The sequence below is a fragment of the Exophiala spinifera genome, assembly GCF_000836115.1.
Source record: "Exophiala spinifera strain CBS 89968 unplaced genomic scaffold supercont1.2, whole genome shotgun sequence".
In the NCBI taxonomy this organism is placed as follows: domain Eukaryota; kingdom Fungi; phylum Ascomycota; class Eurotiomycetes; order Chaetothyriales; family Herpotrichiellaceae; genus Exophiala; species Exophiala spinifera.
In genome coordinates, this window is record NW_015622514.1 from 2,471,639 (window position 1) to 2,497,611 (window position 25,973).

General features: G+C 51.6%; 7 protein-coding genes across 7 annotated transcripts; 1 reads left to right on the top strand and 6 right to left on the bottom strand.

Moving 5' to 3' along the window:
* Positions 1-529: 529 nt before the first annotated feature.
* On the bottom strand, positions 530-3,186 carry PV08_03204 (uncharacterized protein; the record flags this gene model as incomplete). Its single annotated transcript, XM_016377561.1, has 2 exons — positions 530-2,352; positions 2,406-3,186. 2 exons carry the CDS (start codon positions 3,184-3,186, stop codon positions 530-532), a joined length of 2,604 nt encoding a protein of 867 aa, XP_016239131.1.
* Positions 3,187-4,462: 1,276 nt separating this feature from the next.
* Positions 4,463-6,343, top strand: PV08_03205 (uncharacterized protein; the record flags this gene model as incomplete). Its single annotated transcript, XM_016377562.1, has 2 exons — positions 4,463-5,454; positions 5,593-6,343. 2 exons carry the CDS (start codon positions 4,463-4,465, stop codon positions 6,341-6,343), a joined length of 1,743 nt encoding a protein of 580 aa, XP_016239132.1.
* A 216-nt stretch (positions 6,344-6,559) lies between these two features.
* PV08_03206 (uncharacterized protein) lies at positions 6,560-8,676 on the bottom strand (the record flags this gene model as incomplete). The annotated part of the gene is made up of 2 exons (XM_016377563.1): positions 6,560-6,776; positions 6,824-8,676. 2 exons carry the CDS (start codon positions 8,674-8,676, stop codon positions 6,560-6,562), a joined length of 2,070 nt encoding a protein of 689 aa, XP_016239133.1.
* A 5,990-nt stretch (positions 8,677-14,666) lies between these two features.
* PV08_03207 (uncharacterized protein) lies at positions 14,667-16,833 on the bottom strand (the record flags this gene model as incomplete). Its single annotated transcript, XM_016377564.1, has 4 exons — positions 14,667-14,798; positions 14,855-15,057; positions 15,114-16,712; positions 16,764-16,833. 4 exons carry the CDS (start codon positions 16,831-16,833, stop codon positions 14,667-14,669), a joined length of 2,004 nt encoding a protein of 667 aa, XP_016239134.1.
* Positions 16,834-18,583: 1,750 nt separating this feature from the next.
* PV08_03208 (uncharacterized protein) lies at positions 18,584-19,261 on the bottom strand (the record flags this gene model as incomplete). Its single annotated transcript, XM_016377565.1, has 2 exons — positions 18,584-19,176; positions 19,225-19,261. 2 exons carry the CDS (start codon positions 19,259-19,261, stop codon positions 18,584-18,586), a joined length of 630 nt encoding a protein of 209 aa, XP_016239135.1.
* Positions 19,262-19,751: 490 nt separating this feature from the next.
* PV08_03209 (uncharacterized protein) lies at positions 19,752-21,292 on the bottom strand (the record flags this gene model as incomplete). The annotated part of the gene is made up of 3 exons (XM_016377566.1): positions 19,752-19,911; positions 19,980-20,845; positions 20,900-21,292. 3 exons carry the CDS (start codon positions 21,290-21,292, stop codon positions 19,752-19,754), a joined length of 1,419 nt encoding a protein of 472 aa, XP_016239136.1.
* Positions 21,293-21,307: 15 nt separating this feature from the next.
* PV08_03210 (uncharacterized protein) lies at positions 21,308-21,532 on the bottom strand (the record flags this gene model as incomplete). The annotated part of the gene is made up of 1 exon (XM_016377567.1): positions 21,308-21,532. One exon carries the CDS (start codon positions 21,530-21,532, stop codon positions 21,308-21,310), a length of 225 nt encoding a protein of 74 aa, XP_016239137.1.
* Between the last annotated feature and the right edge of the window lie 4,441 nt (positions 21,533-25,973).

Consider the following 25,973-nt stretch of genomic DNA (forward strand, 5'->3'; position numbering starts at 1 on the left):
CGTCGAGACTCCGCCTCCACAGATCTGTGCACAAGGTTAAAAACCCTACATCCCCAGACCAGCCCCGGCATGAGTCCCTTTCGGGACCATCACCCTACGACCTCGTCACGGAAAAGAGAACGGACGGGAAGATGATCTCAGGCTCTTACTTTGTATCGTGCTTGTACTTGTAATCGTCCTCGTACGATGGTATGATTTTCAAAGAGTGAAAAGAGAGAGAGGTTTCCATGCATATTACAGAGACATTAGCCGTTATATGTGCTGGGGGATCCCGAAGGATACCTATCACTGAGGTAACAACATTTCGCTTTTCATCAATTCCCGCTCATTCGCTCGCTTACTTCTTGGGTTTCGGGTCGTTTCCAAGACGTCGAGGAACGTGTTGAAAACAACAACAACAACATCAAAAAAATTCAGTCGTGAAAATGATCACGCTCGCTCAGAGTCATTACCTATATACACAGACAAACAACAAAGATGCAATAACATCTCCGTTGAAGAAAAAGCAATCTTCAAAAAAAGACATCGATCAGTCTCTGTTGACGACCCTCAAGCTTCTTCTCGGATTCAACACGACTCCCAGGAAACTCGGCTCCTGTCCAGCCATCAGGTCCTCAGTGCTGCTTGCGGCCGTCGCACTGCCCGCGCCGCCGGCGACGTTTCTGTACGGGTTGTTACTGTTGAGTTGATTTGCCCTGGCAGAGGTAGAGCGCGCACCCGTCGTACTCCCATCGCCCGAATGGTTGTCTGCGCTGTTTCGGCTGTCCGTCTGGCTCTTGTCGGTGTATTTCTGAGCTGCGACGCCCTCACTTGCAGCAGCAGAACCACCCGCACCCGCGCCGATGTAGCGTGGATCTCCGGACAGATGCTGTCGCTGCGCCATGTCGGAGTGGTTCTTGTAGATCCTGAGCTGCTTGCGGTACAGCCAGACGCAGAAGCCCAAGTATGCAGCCAGGACGGCGAACAGACCAGCGATGACACCCGCGACAATGGCACCGACGTTGGTCGCTCCGCCTCCGCCCCCGCTTGAAGAATCGCTTCCATTTCCGGAGCCGTCTGACCCGCCGCCACTCGTTGGACTACTGGTCCCGCTGGCACCGGGTGCCCCTGTGACGCTGTAGGTCAGAGGCTGTCCCGTCATGAGGGGTCCTTGTGTCGCTGTCTGCGCTGGCTGGGTCACGGTCGCGGCGCCCACGGCGTTTCCGCCTACGACGCGCTGAACAGCCGGGGGCACAGCATAGCCATAGCTTCCTTGCAAGGCAGCGGCGTCGTCGCGCTGGCTCTCCTGCCGATTAAGATCGTCCCTGGAGTCGAGCGCGACGTACTCGTTCTGCCAGCTCAGACTGCTCGTGTTGAACACGTACACGCCTGGGCTGTCACAACCCTGATCCTGCCCGACGTACCCGCCCACCACGACCATCTGCGCGTTCCACACGTTGCACGTGTGTCCTGCCCTGGGTCCCGGCGTCGCCTGGTCGGACGTGTCGACCTTGATCCACGTGAACGAGGGGACGGTCAGGATCCACATGTCGTCGTACTGGATTTGGTCGCCGTAGGGGACGAGGTTCTGGCCTCCGTACATGTGCACCTGCGTAGACGTGCCGTCTGCGGCCGAGACGGCGACCGCGCACGGATTCACCCGAATGTCGGGCGTAGGCCCGCTGGTGGCCTGCTTGTACCATTTTGACGCCGCAATGTCGTATACGTCGATGACATTCATCTGGGTGAAGGTCGCGTTGGTCCCGCCCGCCAGACCGATGATGATGCCTTGTTTCGAGTAGCCGGGCACGTAGACGAGGACGCCGTCAGCGCGCTCGGGGAATCCGCTTGTGTCCTGGACTCCGCCCTCGGTGATGTTGCGATATATGCCTGACGAGCCTGCGGTGCCGGAATCAGAGACGGCGTCGTTGGTGTACCCTGGAAACGTGTACTCGAGGAGGCCCTTGATGTAGACCCGAGCCACGGACTGAGACCAGCCGGGGGTGGTGTAGCCGTCGAGATGGCCGCCGAAGTAGAAACCCCGACCGATATTGGGCACCGAAACACCTGCTCCTTCGGCAGCGCGTTGGACGGGTTGGCCTGCTGGCTCAGAGTTGTCGCCGGCGCTCGTCTTCGGGTTGGACAGTTCGGTCCAAGACGATGAAGAGACGTCGTAGGACCAAGTTGAAAATGGCACGGGCGATTCTGCTGGGCTGTCGGAGAATTCGCCGCCGTAGAGATACAGCGCGTCGTACGAGTTCCAGAGGTAGCCTAGGGAGACGGCGGGAGGACCGCTGGGGATTGGAAGTCCCGATATCGAAGGGGTGGAAATCTGCCACGACTTGGTCAAGTCGATCGCGACCAGATCGTTGTCTGGGTCGAGTGTCAGCATTCAGACAGGCGTGACGATGGTTTCGAGCACTCACTCCATTCGTTGGCTGTCTGGTCTCCAGACGTCGTGGATCTGCCTCCATAGTAGTATAATGTCCCGTTGACGAGGGCACTCTGCCCTGCCCACCTCTTGCACACGACCGTGGGACTATTGTCTCTCTTCACATTCGCCCCAGGTAGTGCCCTCTTGTCTTGTCGCGGAGTATCTCTCGCCAGCAGTCCATCTCTTCTTGGTCCCACGGGATTCGCATCGGCTTTCAGTATCGGTGTCGTGTGGAGACTCTGCGTGACGAGGACGGCCACCAAGGCTAGAAATAGCAGCCTCGACAGCGTAGGGAAGGCAAAAGGCATTTGCGGAGGTTTGTCTCTGGCGGTCGGAGCGGGTGGGAACGATTCGTCCCGGGTTGAGAGAGGAGGATCAGGCTCGAAGACGTCGACCGTACTCCGGAATCGAACTTGCAGTCTCGGTCGGGTGGTGGTGGTGGTGGTGTCGCTCAACTTTGCGTCCACGATGGCATCATCACCGCCGAGTCCAACCTCGAGAAAGGCGGAGTTGCGTCTTCGGACGGCCGGTAGCGGTTCCTCTTCTTCGAGAGCCGCGATGATGTCGTCGTCGCACGGGGCGGTGTTTTGGGACGCCGGCACGAAACTCTGTCGACGTCGTGGTTCGTTCGACGAGGATTCGCGTGCAGGCACAAGGGCCGGTGTTGTGGAATACGACAAGCCAAAGACTGATGAGTCTTGACCAGAAAGTCGGGATGCGTGAGATGTCATTCGGGTGACACGACGCTTTTCTGCACCCTGTTCCGTATCCATCATCACCCGTGTCGACGAGTGACCACCGCTAACGAGTGGCTGTGCTGTTTCTATTCGAGCAAAAGTGAGACACTCTGCAGCATGCGCGGTGGCGGGGATGGATAACACCACTAACTGATAATTTTGGCAGCTTCAAGAACCATTGGGCACCGGCATGGACCTCTCTGGAGGGTGAGAAAAACGCAGTGTCTGATTCTTTGAGCACGGAGGAGACGTACGAGTAGATTGATTATCTGTAACTCTCCCGTAAATCAAGGAACGTTACCGAGTTGCTTTGTAGCTCGCTACCCAGGTGGCGCCAGGGGGACAGACGATGACCTCAAGGGAGACAAGGGGTCAAAACAGATCGAGACCGCTTGGGATTTCCCTGTGGATTTCCACTTGCTCCAACGGACGCGGCCCATCCTTGCGATGCAAAGACTGTTGAGGCCGGGGGCAGGGAAAGCGATTATCCATTGTCCATTGTCCATTTGTGCGTCAGAGGGGCGATTCGATGAAGCCCATGCAATTCTGCGATTTGCATTGTGCATCTTCCGCCAAAAGGGGGCATCGAGGGCCTAAACAACATCCTGGTTCGATGACATCGGAGGCGTTCACGGTGTCTCGCGATAGGTGTCTAAGTGGCGTCTCCACCGCAAATCCATAACGGCAAACGGCGCCGTGGAGCATGAACCCGAGACCTTATTACTCCTCAACTTTCATGACAGGCCCCGGTGCAGTAAACACCCTGGCTCGACATCAAGATTGGATGTGGCTGGATGGGTATCCCTCTGCAGGGTCTTCACTACCCAAGACGTTACAATACAAGAAACCTCAGTGGCCAGCCACTTGCAAAGAATATCAATCAATATAGTATTGGTCAATGTCCCTCAAGACGCGTAATATCTCAACGCTGGGAAAGTTATGTAGAAATATAGAAGAAATCTGATCAAAGCTCCCAAAACAACCTCCACTGATCCCTGTAGATAGGGCGGAGGAATGACCTCTTGCGGCCAAAGACTGAACCAAGTGCTTCCCATTGACCATGTCCAGCCACAGCCAGGCCAGATTCATGATTTTCTTTTTGTTTTGGAGATGCCGTAACCCCGGGCATCGAAGAGGAAGCAAGCTTGCATCCAGATCTAAGTGAAAAGAAAAACGTGCTGGGCCAGAAGGAAACAAAAATAAAAGGGCCCAAGAAGGTGAAGAAGAAGGATAAGAATCGGCCACAACAACACCCACAAGGCTCTGGGGCAGACTTGAAAAACATCGTCAACTTTCGATGTCATCCCTGGTCATGTCGTCCACAGCTTCACGAAGAGTCGCTCAGGGGACCGCCGATGATGTACTCGTCCCTGCTCGAGTCGTCGTGGATGTCGAGCTCGTTCCCGGTCGAGTCGTCGTGGATGTCGAGCTCGTCCCGGCCCCAGTCGTTGTGGATGTCGAGCTCGCCCCGGCTCCAGTTGTCGTGGATGTCGAGCTCGTCCCGGCCCCAGTGGTTGTTGTGCTGGAAGCGGAAGTGGGGTTCGTAGGACACGTCGGGTCATTGAGGAGGACACTGACAGGCCCTCCCAAATTATCGCACACACCGCTCAGCTCTCCCGCAGCAAGAGCGGCCGTCACTTGTTCAGGTGTGAGAGAAAGGCCAACAAGCTGGTTGTTGCCAATCAATACGGAAGCAATGTTCGAATTCAGCGAGAGGAGCGTTGGCACAAGAGAGAGGAGGTCGTTGACCGTGCACAGCAGACCACCAAGGAGGGGGCAATTGTACGTGGCCACTGAGTTCGCCGTGATCAATGCAGAGTTCAAGCAGACGTTGATGTTGAGGTTACAGATAGGCGTTGCTGACGTTGTGGATGAGCTCGTCGACGAAGATGTTCTGGTGACAGTGGTCAGAGTTGTTGACCCTGGAGCAATGGTGCTTGATGAGCTTGATGTCGTGCTCGCCGATGATGAGGTAGTTGCGGTGACAGTCGTCAGACTCGATGACGGTGCAGCACTACTGCTTGACGGACTCGACGTCGTGCTCGCCGACGATGAGGATGTTCCGGTGACAGTGGTCAGGCTTGAGCTGGTCCCACTGGAAGTGCTCGTGATAACTGACGAAGTACTGCTAGTTGGAGGAGCATTCGGGCATGTCGGGTCTCGGATAGTGACACTGACGGGACCTCCAAGAGCGTCGCAGATCCCATTCAACTCTCCAGCATTGATCGCAGCTGAGACCGCTGCCGGAGCGATACTCAGTCCGAGAACTTCATTGTCGCCAATTAAAACGGTGGCAACGTCAGGGTTAGTATTGAGAAGCTGTGGTACAAGCGAGAGCAAGTCATTGACCGTGCAAAGGATGCCTCCGAGTAAAGGACAGCTAACAGTGGCCACAGTATTGGCGGTAATCAGCTGAGAGTTCAAACAGATGTTGGCATTTAGGTTGCAGATAGGGCTCGCGGATGTCGTGGTACTTGTCCCTCCGGATGACGTGCGAGAGCTTGATGTGGAACTGAAAGTGGTGCTGCTCGCGAGAGTAGATGATGGCGAACTAGAAGGCGAGCTGGATGAGGATGATGAGGATGAGGACGATGAGGATGAGGACGAGAATGATGAGGACGAGAATGATGAGGACGAGAATGATGAGGACGAGAATGATGAGGAGGAGGACGCAGCAGAAGATGCTGACATAGAAGACGTTGCTGAGCTAGATGAGGAGCTGCCAGATGACGCAGAGCTAGCAGATGACACCGAGCTAGAAAACGATGCCGAGGTAGACGACGAGGCTGAGCTGGCAGGCGATACTGTGCTAGCAGATGTGTCTGAGGTCGTATACGAACTGGCTGTCGACGAAGCTATGCTTGTTGAAGAACCTATACCCGTAGACGAGGAAGTGTCTGTGCTGATCGGTAAGACTGTACTGGTCGATGAGCTTGTGGTGGAAGATGACAACTCGGTAGACGTTGAAGATGCGAGAGTCGTACTTGACGGGCTCTCTGTTGTTAGCAGAGACGTGGTTGTTTCCCCGGAAGACGTGGTTGTTCCCCCGGAAGACGTGGTTGTTTCCCCGGAAGACGAGGTCGAAGAGAATCCTGCGGTAGACGACACGGTTGTGGAAGTTGCTGGGACATCGCTGGTGCTAGATACCGAGCTTTCGGAACTTGAAACGCTGGAAGCAGACGCTGTGGATTGAGCGCTTGTCGAACTAATCTCCGAGGTGGTGGGAGACTGTGTCACCGTCGAAGAATCAGAAGTGGATGATATCGACGAGGTGCTACTCGAAGTACTCAATGTCGTTGAACCGTCTATAGGACCGATAGAGACACTCGAGCTTGAAGTAGACGCTGTTGACTGGCTACTGGTCGAGCCAATCTCCGAGGTGGTGGGAGACTGTGTCACCGTAGAAGAATCAGAAGTTGATGACGTCGATGAGGTACTGGTCAAATCCGCGGATGTCGAGGAGGTGCTCGGTGTACTCGTCCCTGAAGTAGAGGAGCCTGGTGTAGAGTTCGAAGTCTCGGACGCTGAAGAGATCGAAGTCACGCTGGTGGATGCAGTTGTTAGGCTTGATGACGGAGTCACGACCGACGAAGATGTGGCAGATGTGGTGCTTGTTGTTGACGGATCTAGCGAGTGTCAGCCTATGCAGAGGGTTGCTTGGCGCATAGTTCACTTACTTGTTGGAATAATGTTGATCGGATTGTTGCAGACATCAGGGTCAGTATAAGCATAGACGAAGCCATTCTCGAAGCAGAATCCTGCGGTGTTTCGCAAGCGTGCAAAGATGCCAATGATGTCCCAAACGGCGAAACCTCTTGGAAAGAGCAAGAATCGTTGGACAATCGACTTGGTAAGCGTCGAAGTGCCAAGGTACCGATTCTGTGAGATGAATGTGGTGTTGTCATTACCTTTAAACACCAATGCCGCCTCTGATAGCCCGTTCACAGCGATGGCATTGTTGTTCACGTCAAACGCCACGTACTGGACCACAGTTTGTCGTGGAACCAAGCCGGTAACGGGGGTGCCGCTGATCTGGAGATAGAAACCCGTCCCACTGGGTACGATGCTAGACGTAGACATAGTGCTAACAGCTGTGACGCTACTAGAGGCAGACGTGGTGCTGGACACGCTAGTGGCTGGCGACAAAGATGATGATGATGATGATGATGATGATGATGATGATGATGATGAGCCAGTAGAGATCGTACTGCTGGAAGAGTAGAGCGCCGACGTAGTAGCCGTAACGGCGCTTGACGACGAAGATAGCGATACGCTGATAGTCGTGGAGCTGGTGGCAGATGGAGATGTTAGCGTGCTGGAGCTTCCGGATGATGTAGCTGATCCACTGTTCGGGCCAGAAGTCACCGAGCTGGTAGATGTCGACATAGTCAAAGGAATTGATGTGCTGGTCGAAGAGAGGACATTCGAGGAAGTCGGGTTCCAATCATCCCAAACGTGGTCACCGCCGTCACTTCTCCAGCTGCCACCTCCTACAGGTAAAGGCCACCACCCGTTTCCATCCTTCTCGAGGCCAGGATGTGATCCTATCCCTGTTGGAATAGGAATATTACGAGAGTTCTCGGCCGGCCTGGTAATTGGAGGGAAATTGAAGACAAATACTTTGGTGACAAAGATCTCGAAGTTAAAAGTCGTTGAGCTATCGAAAGTTTTGGTAACATAAGCATTCCATGGTCGGCCTGAGATGACTTCAATATTGGGCTCGTGAGTGATCTTCGGTCGGCCGTTAACGGTCACAGTAACCGTGACTGGGGGCTTTGTAACGGTAATCGACGGAGCAATCTGAGGGAAAGTCCAAGTATAGACCCCGGCGCGGGGAATCGTGCCTCTGCTTGAGCAGAGCCCTGCGGTGGAAACAGTAGTTGGTGACTGTTGGATCCAGGTCTCATACCACTCAACGCATTTCTGGTATGGGTGCCCAGACTTCTCCCCAAGTCGACATTCAGTGACGGCTAGAAGCTGCGAAAGGTCTCCATCGTCCTGAACGCATTTATTGCATAATCCACTGCCATCCCAGCCAGGTATCGCGAGTGGTCCGATTGCGTGGTATGGAGCTACGGCTCGTCGGGTGACAGTTTCATAGGATGTGACCGTCTTGGTGGTGGTTGGCTTTTGTTGTCTAATCCAGTTGAACCAATTTTCCTTGTCGACAGATGTAGTAGGAGTGAAATGAGTTAGAGTTTCAAGGTATTCCGAAGCCCTGATGACTTGGTTGACCCGAGTCACTGTGGTACTTTGCGTTGTTGTTCCATTCCAGGCGCAGGGGACGACCGTAGACACATAGGGGTATGTCGTAAATGGGTAGATTGTCGAGCACTTGCCTTTGATACAGGCTGTCGCGGCGTTGCAGGTCGAAACAGGTTGATATTGAGCTGATACCGTGATGGGAGCTAAGCTTAGTGTTGGAGCGCTTGGGCAAGGCGTGATTGTCGTCAAGGGCTTCCCAGAGACCTCATCGGAGGCAAGGAGCGCCACGGCCGTGATGAGAAACGCCCCTGGCAACTTCATGACTGCAAATAAATATCTCGGAAAGATAGAAGGAGGCTGGAGAGGATGAGACTCTACTCAGTCCTACTCAGTCCCATGCTTTATACTGTACTTCCTCCAATCTCACATGTTAGAGTTTTCCTACCTATACTGGAAATGACAACAACATCCGGTGGATGTCCACTGTTGTGTTAGCCAATACATTGTGATGCCGCAAGATTGCAATTCGTATAGAAATCACATCGAGACAAACTTCAGTAAAATTAAGAGGCAGGCACAAGCACATGAGAGTCGTCAACCCATCACTGCAGCGGACAGAATCGCCATAGCTGGGCGGGGATGACATTTGATACGATCAAACAGACGATGATGGTCCAGCCAGGGCACTTGTTGTTGTCGTGGCGCATGGACAAGAACGAGCCATGGGCGACGCTGTTCCACGCCACATCTTTCCAATGCGAGGATCGTGAACTGGATGTCCAATGGTAGACAGTCTCTCCTATAATCCGCTGACGAGTTGAAGAGGGAAGAGATGGTCTGTTCTCAAAGGGACATGCCTTCAGCAGAGATTGTCAGGTAGGGGATCCGCAAGCCAGAGCAATTAGTTGTCAATCAGAACCGCAACAATGGATCATATGCTAAGATACATTCGGCGAGGTCGGTGCGCTCCCTAAGGGTCAACGACCGTGGGATAGCGAATCTTGCTCTCGATTAATTTGCAGAGGTTGGTGTCAGATATGTGGGATGGTGTGCGTGGCCCGGGGAACTGGTTGCGACATGGGTTTCACGTCTTCTTGAACTTGCCTGTTGGATCATAGAACCCACCTAGGGAAAGAAAACTGCCTCCAGGATAACGACCGAGTCCGGAAACCATGTAGAGCCCTGCATGAGGAGAGAAGGATAGGGTCCCCCTGTTAGGAGAAAGTCCGCCCAAAGACCGTCTAGTACACCTCAACTCCGGGAGATGTCTAATAGGTTGAAGTAAGCCACATCGCCGACACAAAGATAGACGTGCACCAGAGGCAAATTCTGGAGAGCTTGGGCGCCTATCGACTGGTGCATCGACAATGTTCAGATCTGAAGATTGCCTGTGGAATAAATTCGGCCAGCTGCCAACCAAAATTGTCGTTCTCGTTTGCATCTTCGGAGTGTGAGGCACCTCGCCGCCGCACAGAACAAAAGGACGAGCTTGTCAGGGATCCACTTGCAGAAAGCAAGAAGATCGGATGCTAAGAACTGTCAGCAGCCCCTGTGGATAATATCTGCTATTGGGTCGATGGAACCGACGTCGCGGACGTCGCGTGTCTCAGAACCTTACTTACAGAATGCCTGAACTCACAGTCACTCAGAGAAAGGCTTACCCCTGGCGTGCACTCGTTTGGGGCAATTGGCCTTCGTGCAGCACCATGGCTTGCGAACTGGCCCTATCCGAGCGCCTTGCATCGACTCAGTGGGGAGTTGAGCTAGGTGTTGCTCGCATGAATAGAGCCACAATGGATGTGAGAAAAAAACAAGTCAGCTATCAAACAACACTTTTCATCTCCCCCCCGTATAGTGGGGGCTTGGCACATCTTTTTGTCCTCAAGGCCCTCCTGAGTCTTGTGGGGGTTAGCGCCCGGACCAAAGAAGGGGTCCGCTTAAACAACTCTCCAATGGTGCTCAAGTAGCCCTTGAATAGTGGGCAGCCTTTCTTCAAGCCACATCGATGTCCCTTGAGATGATGGGGAAGATGTCAAGCGTCCATAACTTTACTGATGCATTCTCCTTGATGATGTGCTTATCGTTGTATAGTAGCAAGGAATGAGGAAATGTAGAAAGGCATGGAATATAGTGCCCATGGGCGATCTCATGCTGGGCAAACCCTAAGCTAAGACTACAATAAACGGTTCCGAGCGATGCTGGGGGATTTACAGACGATCTCCCTAACAAGGGGGGGCCCGTTGGAGTTTGATTCCCACTCATCTACAGCCCGTCGTTGTTGCTTCCTTGCGTCAGGGTATCACGCTACAACTGTAGGTAGGATGTCGTCTCCGACGCCAAACCAGCGAGACACCAATCCAAGCCATCTCAATCTTGAAAAGTGGTGCCTGTGTCGTTACTGACAGGCGTTAACCAGGGCACTCTAAGCTGCGTTGTGCGATTGCTGGCAGCTGACCGAGCGCCCATGTTATCCGTCCTTAACCCCTCGACGACAATACGAGTACATGTTAGGCCTGCAGATCCGGAGATCTAAGTTCGCCTTTCGCTCAGCGATCAGGCCACGCGAAGTCAAAAAACAGCACGATCGATCGATACCCACCGAAAGTGCCGTGCTCGATTTTATCGAGAGCCACTACCAGTCGAATGGATGTCGCCTTAGAGCCGAGATCTGCTTGTGACTTCGAAGAATGTAGATCTTAATATTTGGAGGTCGACAGTGCCCCTTTGTCAGAAGGACGCAGACCAACCTCCAGAGATCAAGGTCTCGAGAGATGGCATTGCTGCATTGGCACATTACTCTAGCGACCGATGTTAGCCGAACTCTACCCATCGCCATCTGAACGCCTCAGATTTCGCCTGTTGAGCCGGCCCACTGTCCGTGCAGATCCTTCCTCTGATCAAAGGGCCCGGAATGCTGGGAGGCTGAGATTGACGGGGTTGACAGCCCATAGCACCCTATGTTGTACAGTGGAGATCGGATCTATACACGTTTCTATTGGTCCCGGGTGCCTCGCTCCATTTTACTTCACCATCGCCTATCTACAATTCTACAATAGCCATATTGAGCGATGAGTCCGTAATCGCCGAGGTTGTTCATGGGCAACTTTGTATCATTGATCACGCTACTACAACATCTGCGGGTCAACGCCAGAGGCATCAGATCTGGCTACAGTGACCTAGCCCCGATCTATGAGTCCCACCCTTTGCGCGCATGTCTTGGTACGTGACCACGGTACCGTGCTTCCGGGAGAAGTCAAAGCGACTTCAGGGACCAGAATGCCAACAGAAAGAGTCAACTTGAACCAGTGTTGTCGGATACCAGGGGCTATGTAATCAGTCTTCGTCAAAATCATATTCATCCTCAATGTCTTCCCAATAAGAACTATGCCTTAATCCTCCCAATTTGTTCTTGGGCCTTGACATACAGAAGCATTGCCGTGTACAAAAGGTTTGAAGGTGATGGTTGTCGTAAAAGTCCCCTGTGGAACAAGTCACCCGGTCTGAAATGCTGCAGGCGCATTCGTCGCGACAAACGTCGCTTGTGACCCGAATACCACCGTCGCAGGCGGATGTGAGACCCTTTGGTGCGCAGAACAGTCCAGCTGGTGAGATTGCCGGATTGGATCTTGAGTTGGCGAGAGCAAAGGCCAGAGTACTGCTGTAGGGTAGATAAGATGGGTGTGGGAGTTGCAAAAGACATAGAAGGATCATATTTCGGAAGGCTCTTATGCTGGAGAAAGTAAGTTTCAGGCGTTGTCTGTGGGCAAGGGGAGATAATTGAACGCACAATCTGACTTCGTAGAAGCCATACATGTTGGGCATGTGGTAGAATGAGACCACGTCGTTGAGTAGAGTATAGGAAGTCTGATAGAGTCTCCATGAGAAAACACGCCTCCTTTTCAACTATTGAGGCAGGTGAGGATGGTGGGGCAGAAGTAGATACTTGATTTAGGAAGGACGACTTATGCCGTGCAACATCATGCCAGGGGTGGACGCTCAGATGTTCATTTCGCAATTTTTCCTCAACCTAGAGTCTTTGACCGTCATAGATAGTTAGCCGAAAGCCGTCAGATGCAGATCACCGAGTCGTATGATGATAGAGAGTGGACGAAGGAGTGATTTGACGACGCCACAGCAAACGTCAATAACAGAAGTCCAACATCACTTATCCTTGGTGGTGGGAAGACGGACCAAGCAGCCGGAGAAGTAGTTGATTCTACCCGTGCTTGATTCGACAAGGGTCTCGTGCCGGGACAAACGCGACCTCCCACAGTAGAACATTTGGAATGGGTAGTCCAGAGTTTGGTTACAGTCTCGAGAGACTGGTGAATCGTCTGTAGGACATGGCCAGATACGACTAGAAGAAGCCTTATGATATTAACTAGGATCATCTCAGACTTTTGACATGCAGCCAATACCCTGTGGCAGCCACCGCATCCAGGATATCCATGAATCAACTGCAGGGAAGGTATGTGTTTGAAAAGGACAAAGAGAAAACAAGTGGACATATTGTACCCGTCAACTTGAGCTTGCTTGCTGGGCGGAAGGAAAGGGACGGAGATTTGGACAACGTCAATCTTGGTCAATCTTGGTCAATGTTTTCGACGACGCATGCCTTCAGACGACCAACTAGAGATGCTTGTTCAGTAGACAGGCCTTTCGCTTCTTCGAGTATATCAGACCATTTGCCAGTGGCATCGATAACATGTAGTTGCGTTATTTTCGTTCATGAAACCAAGGTCAAAACGAGCTGAACAGATGATTCGCATGCCTGGTACCTGGAAAACTGCCAGGGCATCAAAGGACTTTAGCGACCTTCCTTTCATTTACCGACAACAGGACGGCCATCTATCGAACAAAATTAGACCTTGACTTGGGGAAGCTAAGATGAAACGATCCCTCTCGACTCGGGCCAAACAAAAGTCCAGAATCGCAAAGCCCATGTTGCTCTTGGCAGCAATGGCCGCATCTTCCACCAACATATTACCATCATTCGATCTGCAGTCTTGTATGACTGGATGAAGATTTTGACGCTCGCCAAGCCAGGTATTCCTGCAGATCACGACGAGGATCTAAGTCGGGAGTGAATCCAAGTTTTCTAGACGCGAATCGTTAGGCCAGAGTCATCACTTGCCTGGCCGTCAAATGGAAGAAGGATTTTCAAAATAGGATACTTACTAAGCTGATGTCCAAAGAAGATTTAACACCCAGCAAAAGTAGACTGAGTTTGGGATACCCATAGTGATATCATAGATCAGCCCCAGGTACGAGTACAGACCTCACAACAACAAAGAATACTCCATCCGAAACTTTAACACCACCATCAACGTCTGACTCTCAATCGGGGCCGTTCCCTTCAGTTAACGCCGAGGCTAACCTCAGAAGTGGGAAAGCCTTGAGCAAGTGAAACCTCTCGAGAGGCTTAATGGAGTTCGGTTACCGAACGATTGCTCCTCGCTTGAACGGTATTGTAGTAGGATCAGGTCGAACAGCCACATTTTCAACGCCAGGGTCAAAGCCACCGTCACGGCCTTAAGCTGTGTTGGGAGATGAGATCATGATTGGTCATTCGACCTGATCTTTTCGTCCAGTTTGGAGAAAAATAAATAAATAATAATCCGGAGTTTCCACGCAGAGGGCAGTTTGTATGCATGCTTAATCGAACACAACTGAATCTAAGTGCCAACAATATCTCCATAGTTCTGAAGGAACCCTGCAGCTGCTGCCGTTTTCGAATGTAATCTGATTTGACCATGAGGACAGTTTAAGTATCTCTCTTAGACGTAGGCGACTCCAGGGCGATCTTTGCGTGTCATACTGTCCTGTTCAGATGCTGACAATTTCAAAAATACTGTTGTACGCCGTCGATTTACCTGCGTGGCCACGAGGAGCAGGACCTTCTTGAGAGCGAATCTTTCAAGATCCCGACTCAGTGAGGACAGTGATAGGCAGAGATAAACCTGGGTTGAAGGACACGTCCTGGTTGCTCCTCTGCGCGACGGAAGAGTGGTTATTGAAGGTCTGGTCAAAAGCACCTGCAGCCAAACAGAAAATCGAGTGTTGGCGGAGAGAACTAACTCAGAAGGCGTAAGCCCTCCGTGCGATATTTTCTAGCAGCCTGGACTCGCCATGCTGAGCTGGCTTGATGGTTTTTCGTACTATGGCATTCACAAAACAAACATCTTCCGACATAGCTACATGTTGAACGAGTGACCGTTCAGTTCATCAAAAGGTCAGGATCACAAAAAAGCTGGTGGTCAAGGAACGTCTCATAACATTCACCATCAACACTCTATCCCCTGTTTACTCATCTACAAGCGAGCAAGACCGACAGACTCGCCAGGAGCATGATAAGTTGGGATCTTCATGTCCAAGGCCGCTCCGCTGTAGCCGAGATCCTCTGCGGACAAAACGGCACACTTCTCACCGATGAGCAAGGCAGTCTGTGCATGGGGATGATTAGTACTACGAGCGATATGCGTGAGGGGTTCGGACATACGGAGAATGTATTGCAACCGACATTGTCGGGGCAGACACTAAGGTCAGAGACCTTCAAGTTCTTGACACCGTGGACGTTCAGTCTCTCATCCAAGACACCATGCTTGACAACGCTGTTACCATTCTTGGGACCCATGCTGCAAGTACCAAGAGAGTGCCAGGTAGTCTCGCAGTGTCGCTGAACCCATTTCTCGATGTGGGCGACTGTAGAATTGTCAGTATCATAGTCATAGGATTGCAACAGTCAAATCGCTACTCACCATCCTCTGGTCTGTACTTGAGTTTCTCGGAGCGATCTTCCTGGCAGTTGGAGTTAAGCCAGTTGGGTTCGGTGGTCTTGCCAGCCTCAAGGGGAGCAGTCCAAGATCCGTGTTGGATATTAGCGGTCAAGTGGTTAGGACCAGCATAGGCGTTGCGAGTTGCCAAATCCAGATCGCGTGCCCGCGCAGGCGAGTCATAGGCAAATTGTGGGTGCATTGCCGTGACCTCACCAGCATAGGCTCTCATGCGACGTGCAGTCTCACGGGATTGGATGTAGCCCCAAACCATCGGTGCCATATCACGCTTGTCGTTCATGAAACCGGCGTCAAAATCAGGAGCATCATATGGGTCTGGCGAGGTGATGTGCGTGAAACCACGAGAGAAGGGGTATTCCAGGAAGTGGAACATGGTGAAAAACTTTCCGGGAGGCATGTCCATGTGGTCACCAAACCAGCCAGCAATGACCGAGTAGTGCATGACAGGTTTATCGGGCTTGTTCTTGAAGTAGCTCTCCCATCCACCGGGGCTGAAGTCAGGTGTGGGCCAGCTCTTCATCTCCTCGAGTTCCTCTTCAGTGGGTCGCGACTTCACACCAGCCTCGATACCATTGGTGGCCAATGGACCAGTACCCTTCAGGTTCCATTCGTCAAAGACAGCCTTTTGGACTTCAGGGACACCTCGGGCAAAGTCATCAAAGGACTCTGTCTCTGGAGTGGCACGGTAAGTGGCGAAGGTGAGGTAGTGGTCTTGGAAGTTCAGACCGACCCCTGGAAGGTCAACGATAGGCTTAACACCGGCCTTTCTGAGCTTCTCTGGATCACCGATGCCAGATCGTTGGAGTACAAGAGGAGAGCTGAGAGTGCCGCAGCTGACGATGACGAGCTTACGGGCTTTGAAGAACCGGCGAGGGATGTCTCTGCCACCGACAGGTTTGGTTGGGACAGTGAGGACACCGACAGCAGTGCCGTTCTCAATCACCACTCTGTCGACCTTGGTGTTGCATTGGAGATGGAGGTTCTGGTATTTGGCTCGAGTAGCATGAATGTACGCATGAGCAGCATCAGATCGTCGCCCAGTGTCTCGGTTGATCCACTTGAGCCAGTGCTCCGCACCATGACCAGTGGTAAGATCCTGGAGATCATCCGTGACGGGGAAACCCAAGCTCTCAGCAGCTCGGAGGAAGTCTTGCATGATGGGGTAGGTATAGTTGCCGAAAGAGACCTTGATTGGGCCTTCGAAACCATGAATGTCTCGGTTGTTGCACGCACGCTGGTAGGTCTCGTGCTTCTTCATAAGAGGAATCAGCTCCTTAGTGGTCCAGCCTTTCATTTTGAAGTCATCGTAATCTGAAGCTGACGCTCTCGTATACATCATGAAGTTAATCGAGCTGCCGCCACCAAGGATATGGGCACAAGGGACAACGGCGCGACGGCCGTCAAGCCACTCAGAAGGTCGTGAGTAGTAGAAGGTAGCCGTCTTGGAATCCAACTTCATGTTTTTGGGGTAAATGCCTGGTCGGTAGACCCAAGGGTTGTTCAAGTTGCTCTCACCGGCCTCAATCAAAAGGACTTGGAGGTTGTGATCGAGGTTGGCAAGACCTAGATAGTGTCAGTCGTCGTCAGGGCGACGATGGTGCCACTGTAACTCACGTCCAGCAGGAACACATCCTGAGCTTCCACCTCCACACACGATGATATCAACCTCGTCAGGAACAGTCATGTTTGGAGCAGTGAGAGTTTGTTGACACAACAGAAACGGCTAAAGGATGCTTTGCTCTACCGGAGCAGGCTGAAGAAGAGAAGGAGAAGAACACGTCGAGATCTCACGTTATATGTCTAGCGAGGGACAATCCCTCTCCACCCTCGCTCCTAGCGAGGGAAGAGGTGTATGCACGACGCGATATTGAAGTGAGGGGATCCGGGGCAGTGTTCTTTGACACCCTGCTAAGGTGATCTTCCCTGAGAGGGAGCTTTGACAGGGTTTCGATTCGAGTTAACTGCGGGGTGTCGCCCATCGTCCAACAGCTTCTGAAAGAAGATGGGTGCCAGGTGAGGAGCACAGACTGTACAGCTTCAACATAGACCGACGTGCATCTTAGCGAGAGGGTGAGTTTTCGATATAGATGGATACCTCAGCTTTCACGAAAGCGAGACGGGATCGAAGCGGCAAACGAGCTGCAGCTTGGGCGACTAGTGAAACATCGACGAGGAGGTCCTTGCAACGATACTGACGGGGATTGAACGCCTCCATCAATGTTCTGTACAAAGCTAGTGCCAGCGAATTCGTGAGGCAAATAAGCTAGCTCCAGCGAGCAACATGACAAGGAGGGGTTTGCGTACTCATATCGGTACGCGTAGTCCTCGGGATAACACCTCGAGTCAGTCGATGATTGAAGGTCAGCACACAGTGCCGCGATCAAATGTCTGAGCGTCCGCAAGGTAAGCCTGAGTCTGGGAATGATTTCCGCGACTGTCGAAAGAAGGTGGTGAACGAAAATGGCAAAGCGTACCTTTGCAAGCCACCCACCGGATTATGCGGCTATAACGCGCCACCCGTCCGGCTAAGATCCCCCGTGCCTAGGGCCTTCACCAACGCGGGGGTGGGAGACACCGGGAAGAAGGGAGTCGTCTTTGTTCAGAATGGAGACGGCATTAGAAACCAGAAAAGCATAACGGCTGCCGATGGGAATAAGAAGTGCCCTCTTGGATTTGCGGGGGAATATTGCGCTAGTCTGAGTTCGGAGCCGCAAAAGATGATGGATCGCTGAGGCCACCAACCTGGAGAATGCGCGGAGAGACTATAGTATGATGTGAAAATAGACGGAGGGGCCAAATGCAACGTACTGTATGAGTACGCTGGCTCGCGCATTGGCTGCTTCATGCGGTCAGGCAACTTTCTCGCTGTTTTCTCGCTCTCTCGAGTCATGAAGTCGGTGGAGAAACTTCTCCACGTACGTCGGCCCAGAATCAGAGATCAGCAGCGTCTCGGCGCGGCTGCTACGCTGTGTCTCGAGAATGCTGCAGGACCGGCTCACCTGATTGCCATTCCCCTCGCGAAAGAAGATGAGCTGCATTGTGCACATCGGGTACGAAGATACTCGCCCCCCATCTGTACCACAAGAACTTTGGGGGTTGCGAAGCCCCGAGCCATTTTTGACCTTGGTGTCCAGGATGCTCTCAGACTAGTATGTCAAATCTTAACAAATCATCTGCTGTCCCCATGTACCCTGCCGCATGCCATTTTTGGACCCAGGATGTCTAACCGCTGGTGGACGTAATGGCTGGCAAAGGGATGAAGATTCGATGCGTGCATCTGCGGAGCCGTCTCGCTAGAGTTTAACCCGAGACATCGTTGACGGTCTTTCTCCGCACCTAAAGGTCTTGCGTGGGCATTGCTGATCCCTATTGACCGGCACCCCTGCGATTGTGTCCTTCAGAATATGTATGTTGCGGGTTATCGTCCATTCATCTCAACGCGTGTGCTGTTGGCGCTGCCGGTCGTAAATCAACTGCCGTAGCTCTTCCGTCGCGACTTCAGTTTCGAGAATCTGGCCAATACCTCGCCTCCAGGCATCTTGCAATCCGAGAAGTTCCGCCTTGTGTGCCTCCTGGGTGGCCTTCCGACTCTTGTTGATTGCGTCCGTTTCGGATTTCAGCATAGCCAACGTGCGCTCCAGGTCCTTGAGTATCTCTTCGGCGCGGTCGTTGCTGACGAGCCAAGCGTTCTTGCCATGCTCGTCTAGGAGTTGCAGATTGTCCTGCCTGCCCGAGAGAAAGGTGCTTGCAACATACGCCTGCCGTAGCGCGAGCCGCTTAGCCTTCACATCTAGGTCCACAATGTCCTCGTTCTCAGGTGCTTCATATCTCCCCATGTCAATCCCTCCCTGCATAGGCTGCCCTGCAGCGACCCGCTCGAGTTCCTTTGACATCGATTCGGAGAACTTGGTCTCGTGAAGAGGGGGTAGTGAGGGATGCGGCGTCGTCAGATAGTCTGCAGGCAATTCTTTGTCGATCAGCGCCCTGGCCCTCTCCTTCTGACCGGCGGTAGGCTCTGGATCTATGTCTGCGCAGTAGTCAATATGTGATACAGCCGGTAATGTTGGTCACTCACAAGGCAGGGATTCATTAGACTCAAGTACCAGAGACATGGTGGACCAAGCTATTGTTGCTCTTCAATGGCGCTCCTTGTGTGGTCTTTTATGTGATTGCAGAGTCCATCTCTCAGATTCCAGATGTCAGTTGAACAATTTTTGCCAAGGAGCTCACCCTCCTCTGGGACGACAGTGATGCCGCTCTATGCTTACCCCCGGCTCGTGGGGAAAGATCACGATGCCGCCCTAATGCTCACCCCCTACGGAGTAGCCCTGGTGGAGATAGATAAGATGGAATTGAGCAAACAATAAGGAATACAACGTTGACTTGGGATAATATCAGCGTCCTAGCTAGTGCTTCGAAAAAGTCACTCAAGATTATTGCTGGCATTTCCCAAGCTTGACGAGGATAGGAATGGATAAAGAGCGCCATTTATTGAGTCTGAAATTGAAATCATCCTCTACATTATGAGAATAAGGTTGACATCCTTCTGGATGCCCGCCTCGGATTCAGGATCAACAATGTCAGTTGGGAGTGCAAAGTAGATCAAATTCCTGAATCCTTCCCTGCCACGTCTCGCAGCTCGGTCTTTGGCATGACAATAGGATCCACCTGATCCCGAACTTTTGTCAGTTGTTCAAAAGCGTAAGCATAGCCAATCAATTTGGTCTCTGTGAACGGCAGACCGATGAAGCTAAGCCCGAACCTAGATGTGAGGTCATGTCAGTTGAGAAATCTCCTGGCGAACGAAATATGGCAAGGACAGCTACTTACGGTAGATTCTTGTCTTGCAGTACAAGATTGCGGCGGCCGTTCCAGACAATCCCCGTATTCTCGGGGTAGAAGCCCAATGGCACGGTGATGACGGGAGCAAGAGCAACGGTGGCCACTGATGTACTGACTGAGGAAGGCATAATCAATGCGTCCAGGTTGTGCTTCTTCATAGCACCATTGATCCCACCTCTTACGGCCAATTCTCTGACTCGCTCCCAGGCCTCTTCAACCCGGGGGACGTCTTGCGCCATTGCTTTGCTGACTCCGAGAAGTCCTGCCACGTCCCTGGAAGGATATTCCTCTTTTGGATGCGCCTGTGTAAACTCAACAAGATCGTCAATGTTGTTGATATTCTGGGGATTGTCGACGAGATTTGTAACATATCTTGCCATATCCGCCTTCCAGTCGGCAAAGCCAACCCTCCCTCTCAATGCTCCGGATTCGTTGAGAAAGGTCTCGTATTCTGGATAATCCGCTGGGTCGATGATCTCGGCTCCGGCATCTTTCATAATCGAGGCGGCTTTGGCAATACCCGCCAGGTCGATTTCATCAGCAGCTGCCTCATCATTGTCTCTGAAAGCATTTCGAGGGATGCCAATCCGTGCCCCCTTCAATGCGGACTTATTGCAGAATCTGGCATATTTCGGAATATGCTCGAATGGAATCTTACTAGTCTCAGGATCGTGCGGGCACTTCCCGCCAATTATCTCAAGCAGCGAGGCCGCGTCTTCAAGGGTTCGAGCCATGGGACCTACGGTCCCTTGTCTCTTTGAAATGAAGACCAAATCGCGAGAAGTAAGGCCAACGGTCGGTTTAATGCCAATGATATTACTTCTTTGCGCTGGACCAATGATACTGCCCCCAACCTTCAATACTCTGATTAGCCAACCCATTCTTCCAGTGATTGTCCATGGACTTACCTCTATACCTATCGCCGCGAAAGCAAGCCCAAGAGCTGTTGCAACGCCAGAACCGCTACTGCTTCCAATAGGATCCTGATTGGGGTAGTAGACACCCAGTGTCTGGCCACCGACTGCACTCCAGCCATTGGATGAATTCGACTTCCGGAAGTTTCCCGGGTTTGTGGAGCGTATGTTTCCCCATTCCGATAAGTTGCTCTTGCCCAAGATGATGACACCAGCTTTGCGAAGTTTCTGGACATATGATGCGTCTCGCCCGACAGTGGCCCCATAGAAAACACATGAGCCGCAGGTTATACCCAGGTCGGTTGTTGCAGTGTTGTCCTTGGACCAAGATCGGAACACCATGCCATGGGCTGTGGTTGTAGTTAGTTTCAATTGAACACTAGGCATTGAGATAGTGTTGCGTCACCCCCGTGGACCTTTGGTCTTTCTCTCCTCATCTAAAGCTTTGGCGGTCTCGATAGCGTCTGGGTCTATCCTGATGACGGCGTGCACCTCATTGTTGACCTCCTCGATCCTCTTTACATATGCCCTTACTAGGTCTTGCGAGGTGAATGCGCCAGACTGAAAGCCATCTTGCACTTCACGTAAAAAGATCTTGTGGAGAGCTGGAAACCGCCCAAGAGCCATATCTTCCAGGTTGGATGGGGCATACCACGGATTGCAATGCTTCCAGAGGACATACAAGCAGATGCTAGAAAAAGCAAAGAGCAGCGATGAGGTTCGTCGCATCAGGGAGAACTTCACATTGTCAAGTTACAACCAGAAATATCGGGCTATGGTCGACGTGGCCACATCATTGCTCGATCAGAAAGAGGCCACAGAATACCACTGATGGCTCGACTGTACGGCCAAGACTCTCGAAATAGGCAGGCCTGGCGAAAAGTTGTTCCCTCCCACGTTGTCATGCCAGGCAATGAACATGCTACTCAATAAATTCGTCGTAAACCTATTGAATGACACTTCAGAAGAACGAAGTGACCAGTACCTGCCGAAAAGCCACCCTACATTCCGATGTTCCCGATGCGCAGACCAGGGTTTGTTTATGGTGACTCCAGGCAGTGGGAAGCCAGACGTTCAGATGGCCCTCAGTAGTAACAAGTTTAAGGGGTTACTTGCTCATTCAATTGAAAGGCAGCAACCAACCTAAGCCTGGACGATTCAAACTTCACGTATATGACTGGTTGCCTGAGTGTATTTATTCAGTACATGAATTGCGTTCCACTACACCCGGTCACAAATGGTCGGTACAGTGCAGTACAGACGCCACAGGTATTGCTGGCCGGCTTCAGCTGGCTTCACAAAACAACCCCCATCCATGGTGAAGACGTCTGGCACAGGAGTCACACAACATGTCTCACGTCGTTAATATGAAACCACAGGCAGAAACATTCTGTTGGTTTCGGAGATCCGCTGATTTATTCACCATTTGCACGATAGTAGGGGTATAAAAGCCATGGTTTCTTCTAACCAGCTTCCAAGTTCGTGTTGCTCGAGGTCGTGGAGACCTGAGGAAAGACTCAACAGGTGTACACACACACACACACACACACACACACACACACACACACACACGCACACACGCACGCACGCACGCACGCACATATATATATATATATATACATATGCCGTCAAAGAATGGCGATAAAGACCGCATACTCAACGTCTTGATCAACGAATCCGGATGCTTGTGCAAATCTCTACACAATTGGACGCCACGAAAATGCGGACATGGCTGTCTCGAGGATCAGTCTCCGATTTTTGATAGCTACAACAGCTATCACAGACATATCAATGAGGTCCACGATGACTTTCATGAGCCCACGAAATGCCCCCTCGTTGCCGACTGTGAAAGCGACATTCTCTTCAAGAAGCGCGTCAACCTCCGAGTCCATCTGTCAACCGTCCACCGCATTACAAAGGAGGAGATGACGGAGTACGTGGAAATCAGGTCTACCGACTTCGTCAATAAGGTTGATCCATTTGAAGGAAAGTGCATGGTTTCTGGTTGCAAATCAGAGATCGTGTTTTAAGAATCGTTCTTTGCTTAGACAACATCTTCCTACGGTTCACAAGATCAACAATGAAGAAGCTAGAAATCTAGTTTCTCTATTAGGTACTTGGAAGGATCGAGAGACGAAGCCCGCTCTCAAGAAACAAGGATGCCCAATGGACGGGTGTAATTCGAAACAAACTATCAACGGCCCGGCTCAACTGCGCAACCATCTCATGGCTCGGATTCACAATTTGAGTGTCAACATCGTGTTGAACTAGTCATTGAGACCATCCTTTCGTCCTCCTCCTCCTCTCGGCGTCTTACAGAAGCTGACGGCCAGAAGTGGGAGGACAAGAGAGACGAGCAATTGGGAGACATTGTCAGAGAGCCAGACCCCACATATTGTCGTATCATCCCCGGAGCCACAGGCGGCCAGAGCCCACGGTAAAAGGAGCCTCAGTCGTTCAGATTGACAAGAAGTGCTGGGCAGATGTCGATACTGGCACAGCATAGAAACAGTACAATCTGCGAGCATACCCTTTGGAGGATGTCTGGGGTCGGAAGCGAGAAGACTTGATGTGGACGCGAGATATCGATATTCCCGTCAAGAAGACCAAAGAATTAACCTCTCCCTCAATCTAGGTTACCCGACTACTCATCTCCTCTTCTCTTCCTCGACTATTATCAACACTCTTGGTGATGCTTGAGTCCAGTTGAGATCCTACACCTGCGCAAGGAGGCCAGCCGGCCGCTCGTCGGACCGAAATATTCCAAAAAGATCTATCAACAACACTTGTTTAGCTGTCTCTCACTCTCCTCTTCCTTGACCATTATCAACACTCTTGGTGATGCTTGAGTCCAGTTGAGACCTTGCACCTGCGCAAGGAGGCCAGCCGATCGCTCGTCGAACCGGGATTTTCCAAAACAAACAACCTATCAACAACACTTGTTCGGCCCGTCTCTCACTCTCCTCTTCCTTAACCATTATCAACACTCTTGGTGATTCTTGAGTTCAGTTGAGACCTTGCACCTGCGCAAGGAGGCCAGCCGGCTGCTCGTCGGACCAGGATTTTTAACAAAAATCTATCAACAACACTTTGTACGATCAACACTCTTGGTGATGCTTGGGTCTAGTTAAGATCCTGCACCTACGCAAGGAGGCCAGCCGGCCGCTTGTCGGACCGAAATATTCCAAAACAAAATCTATCAACAAAACTTGTTTGGTCGTCTCTCACTCTCCTCTTAACTATTATCAACACTCTTGGTGATGCTTGAGTCCAGTTAAGATCCTGCACCTACGCAAGGAGGCCAGTAAGCCGCTACAGCAAGGTGTTAAGTAGTCATGACTAGAGAATGTCGCAAGCGAGCCGAGTGATCTCACCGAGCTATGGCCTTAGCAAACAGTATACTTCTAGAGTCAAGACCATTGGCGAAAAAGAAGGAGGAAACACTTGAGGAGCGACAGGCTCGCGAGAAGAAAGAACATGAAGCCAAGCTCAAAGAGATTGAGTTATTATTCAACGTGGCCCTTTACAAAGAGTTGGGCGACAGTCATGACATGTTTTACAAATTCTAGATAAGGAAGGAGCGATGTGTATACGCAGGATGAGCAACTTCTTTCGGCAAGCCACTACCACCCCCTTCCAACAACGAGTTTCCTGCGTCTGATCCAACTCTCCCCCACCCCAGTAAGTGTCTGAAAACTAAGAAGAGAAACTACTTTTTCCGGTGCCCTCCAACCCTGCCTGCGATCAGACATACAACTCAAATGGAGAACAAGCATGTTGACTTCAACTCTTCAGTCGTCGAATCAGACGACGAGCCCGAGCAACCCAGCAGATTTGCCAACGCCGGGAAACGAAATATTGACGCGCTCTCGCAAGGCAAGTCGTGCTGAGAACAAAGTCGAAAAAAAGCAGTGAGGTCTTTACAGTTTGGTGCAGGAGCACCGTCAACGGTCCGAACGCATTATGGATTCGGAACAGCTTCAATATCTTCTTGGACATCGGGAACAAGCAAGATAGCTATTCTTGTTGATCGAAGATATGGTAACTGGCAATGCTGTTTCGAAACATAGTCCTGCTATTTGCCCTTCTGCCGAGACGATTGAGAGGTTCGTCTTCGCCCTAACAAAGATAGGCACAACAAATGTTGCGGGAAAAGATGTCCCATCGTGTATTACGATCTAATGTTACCGGACAATCCTGATCCAGTACTTGACCTTCCAGTAGGAAGATTTGCCCAAGGTGTATGGCCGTCGCCAAGTCGAGCGAATCAAGACCATGCTTGATCAGGAAACAAAAAGGGCAATCTTACGACTGGAAAATGGGCGGCCAGACAATGGTTGGGTTTCGTGGCTGTGAGTCGAATGCTACATGTATATCTTTCGGTCAGCCTACCGAGGAACCGTATCTGCCTGGTTACTGAAGACACACCTAAATGCTTACCAGATCACACCATTCTCTGGAAAGGAAAATCACTTCAAGAGGTGTATGTCGAAAGCCCGTGGATACGTGAGGATGGCAGTCTTGACAATCAGAAACTCAGCGCTTAGCTACGCACAATCTCAGGCATCAAAAAAGAAGCACCCCTCGCCCTGGCCGAAACTTGGTGGAATGCTTCAGATGAACGTCAAGCTTACAGTCATTTATGGCGTCTCGGTCAAAACAAGACGGTGCATGTGTGGAAGATTTATGGCATCAATAGTTTGATTGATCATGTTATGAGGGATATCAAGAAAAGAAAGAGCGATGCAAATGAGCCGATTATCGAAGGTCTTCGCCGTAAAGACGGTGACAAGATGGTCGTCTCGAGACAGTATAGACATGGCGTTGGAGACCGAGCCTTCTGAGCATTAATCCAGGCTCAACAGACACTTTCGAAGGCGGTGAAGATTCTGGGGTGAAGTGAGGTGCAAACTGAAGTTTTAGCTGGCTGCCCACTACAACCTCTTCCCGCACTTTTACTTTCATTTTCATTTTTATCTCTCATTCCTCGACAATAAACGACGCCGGAGAAGGGCAGCATGACCCCGGCAGAGAGAACAGCGGAAAATCGACTGCGTCAAGAAAAGAA